This window comes from Austrofundulus limnaeus, unplaced genomic scaffold, assembly GCF_001266775.1.
Source record: "Austrofundulus limnaeus strain Quisiro unplaced genomic scaffold, Austrofundulus_limnaeus-1.0 Scaffold379, whole genome shotgun sequence".
Taxonomy (NCBI): domain Eukaryota; kingdom Metazoa; phylum Chordata; class Actinopteri; order Cyprinodontiformes; family Rivulidae; genus Austrofundulus; species Austrofundulus limnaeus.
In genome coordinates, this window is record NW_013952781.1 from 197,922 (window position 1) to 201,349 (window position 3,428).

Below are 3,428 nucleotides of genomic sequence, written 5' to 3' on the forward strand. Positions count from 1 at the left end.
TGTAGATATATACATACATACATGCATACATACATTCATGCAAATTGTAGATATATTCACACAGACATATTTACAAACTCAGTGACCAGTCAGATCAGTCTCCCGGATCAGAACACCTGTTTGTGAGCAGTTGTGAACATGCGTGTATATACAAGTTTTCTCCAATGGAATATTTAATAGTGACTGTGGAGGGACCGGAGACCCAACCCCCAAGACATGAGGCAGACATAGGGGAGACCAGAGCCCAAGGACCCGAGAGGYATCCRGAGCGCAGAGCCCCKAGYGGCACCCYCACYGYAAGATCCGTGAATAAGTAATTAAATAAATAAACCAGGTAATGGCAAGTGCAGGAAGCAGCAGCYTCCAAATTACAATGTATTGTCCAAAATCCATCAAATACCCCAAATGAGCAAATCTGTGAGATTTCACATTTTATACAGGATTTTGTGTCAATTTCATGATTCCGTTTGCATTTTCCTTATTTTGGCAATCATAGGGACCTACAGTACATATCTCAGTCCTATTTTTATTTATTTTTTTACACACCTGGGAAATTTTTCCACATACCCTCTGTGATATGCTCGTGTACCCCTGGTTGGGAATCACTGCAGTAAAGCCCAAACATCCATTTAATTTGCTGCAGCACAGGCAAGAAATAGGAAACTGTGTTAACTTCCAATATGTTGTTTCTGACAGGATGGACTAAATGATCGGTCTCATCCTGTAACAAAGCGTAGCTTGTATCTCACGAATTACAAATTAGTAGTGTTACTACTACTACTACTGTTAATACATTTATATGTAATATATTTGTATGGACCTGCATCGAACAAGAGAAGTTTAGACTTTAAATGCCTAAAATGATTGCAAAATAAAAAGACATTAAGTTACTAAGATTTTTTCTTGAGCCAACAGTTTAGATTAAAGAAAAAGAAACGAAGAACAGAAAAAAAAAACTCATGCCGTGTCTTTCCAGGTACGTTTGTTGATATAGTTCATCAGTAATAGTTATCAACTAGTTTTTTAAACTTTGGTTTTAAACTTGTTTTCTTGTTGAACACTGACCTTTGACATCTGTGAGGGTGGCTTCTGACACTCCTTCGCTGAGGTCAATGAGCGTCCCCTCTGATTTGCAMCGAGGTAGAGAAGTGTTGTTGGTGGTGGTGGCTCTGATCCGATGGGCGGCCATGTTGGGCCCGTCACTGCGCCACACTGTGACTTCAACAACTCTGATATACTTTCAATTTAAAGGCAAAGTCCGATGTCAACAGCTGCCCATGATCTCTGCAAAACACAGAAGAAATTGAGTTCAAATTATTTGTTTACAAATTAGTAGAGAAGGAAATTKTGTTTAGAGAACTTTATAAATGTTTTCCTTAAGCTCCATAGATTCATGTCAACTAGGATATACGTAAAAAGGACTTCATACTAGGGCTGGGCGATTAGTTGATCGCGATTATTGATCGTGAAAAAAATCAGGTCGATCACGGTGATCAACTGTGAGCCTCGTCCTCGTTCAAACATGGTGGAAATGTGCGCGACAACAGCCAATCAGAATCCACCTCCTCCTGCTCCACTTCTGTTTATAAGTTGTTAATGAAACACAGATGGAATCTCAGAATTAACTAAACCAAATGTAAGCCAGTATAAAACGCTGAATCTTACAGCGTTTGCTTCTTTGGCCGAGTTTCTGAGGTATTTTGGCCGCTGTCGCTTCCTGTACCTGCTGTTACCTGCTAACAGGCAGGCAGGATGAGCTCTGAGCTCCCCTCCCAACACAGAGAGGGGGAGGGGGAAAGTGAGCTGTGATGTGCGTCTTGCTAAAACAAAAGCGTCCTCCAAAAATATGAAGCAGTCTCAGGGTAACGTTTAGGACYGAACAATGTCCCAGCAGTTCTTCATTCATCTGGAGAAGAACTTTTCTGTAAGTTTTATCGGCACACGARGGGCTGGACGAGACSTSAAGACCACTTCCTGTCTGAGTTTCATCACAAACAGCAGCTGAGAAATGCTGCAAACTCCTGAAGAAGCTGGGAGTTTATCCAGGGGTAGACATAACCATTGTTTAGGTTGTCCGGTGGACAACCAAGCAAAAAAGACCTCGATTAAAGTTCTCTGCTGCGGGTGTCCATTTGTAAAAATGAAAGGGAGAAAAAACTTGGTTAAAACCAAACAAAACACTAAACTGTAACTTTTAATAAGGTCATGTACACAGTATACTCCTATTTAAGTGAAAATGTTTGACCTATGAGCAGAAAGACGCTTATGAATGTTGAACTCTAGTTCAAAGAAGAGAATGAGGAAGTTTTATTCATGCAGCTCCTGTCAACCTGAGAACAATTATATATAATAAATTTCATCTACAGCACAATATACTTGTTAAATTACATTTTTCTTGAGATTCCTTTAGACAACCAAAACGTTTTGCGGACAACCAGGTTTTGTCAACAGGTTGTCGACAAAACCTGGTTGTCCGCAAAACATTTTGGTAGACGTAAGGATATTTTTCATTTTGGTTGTCCAGCGGACAACCTGAAAAATATCCTTCTGTCTACCCCTGTTTATCCAACATGTTGTGTGCAGGATCAGATATTCTTTCAGAAAAAATGAAAGTGTTGTTGTCTGTTCTTTGATAAAGCTCTGTAAACAGGAGGGGGGTGGGGGTTCCTTCCATAACAAAAGTAAATAATGAGCTTGGATCCTATTCAAAGTGTGCACAAATTGTTGCTGTTTGTAGGTTTATGTTTCTTTGTGGCATTTTTAATGTGAAATTCATTTCTAAAACTTCAGTTTTACAAAGGGTAACTTTATTAATGTGACATTCTATTATTTACATGTTTTTTCTTGGTAAATACTGTTTTAAATACTTTGCAAAAATAAGTTCATGTTCTACTGAACAACAACTATTTGTTATATTAGTAAAAGTGAAATAACAGCCAATATTTTTTTTCTGTAGAGGTGAAAAACGTCTGTTTCATCCCCTTTTATGAGTTTTTAGCCGTTTGACTAATCGGTTCATGYTAACAGTCGGCTCTGGAAGCGAGTCGCCATTTTATTTTTCTTCTTTCTTTTTTTGAAGCGAGTGGTTGAAGCAAAACACAACGTCTGAGTGCTTTCACCACAAACAAATACTCTACGAACCTCTGACCAATCACACAATAAGGTTCGTATGTGTTCTTATGTGGAGTGGGGTGAAAAGCTCCACCCGCGGGTTGCGACAAGAAGTGCCAAAATGTCGACAACGCGAACAGAATTTCGCAATTTTCGTCACGAAACTTCGACAGTTCGGCTGCAGCATGCTGGAGCCTTTAYGGTGAGAAGTTCGGTCATTCAGGAGGGACTCAGAGTAGAGTCGCTGCTCCTCCACGTCGAGAGGAGCCAGTTGAGGTGGTTCATCTGGTTAGGATGCCTCCTGGACGCCTCCCTGG

General features: G+C 40.2%; 1 protein-coding gene across 2 annotated transcripts in view; it reads right to left on the minus strand.

Moving 5' to 3' along the window:
- The window catches only part of LOC106528434 (SH3 domain-binding protein 4), a 91,817-nt gene that overhangs the window by 44,553 nt on the left and 43,836 nt on the right, over positions 1-3,428 (minus strand). For both annotated transcript variants that reach the window (XM_014023602.1, XM_014023603.1), the window contains exon 2: positions 1,066-1,284. In XM_014023602.1, coding sequence (XP_013879056.1) covers positions 1,066-1,189 — 124 coding nt within the window. In that variant the 5' untranslated portion in view covers positions 1,190-1,284. The remainder of the gene's footprint in view (positions 1-1,065; positions 1,285-3,428) is intronic.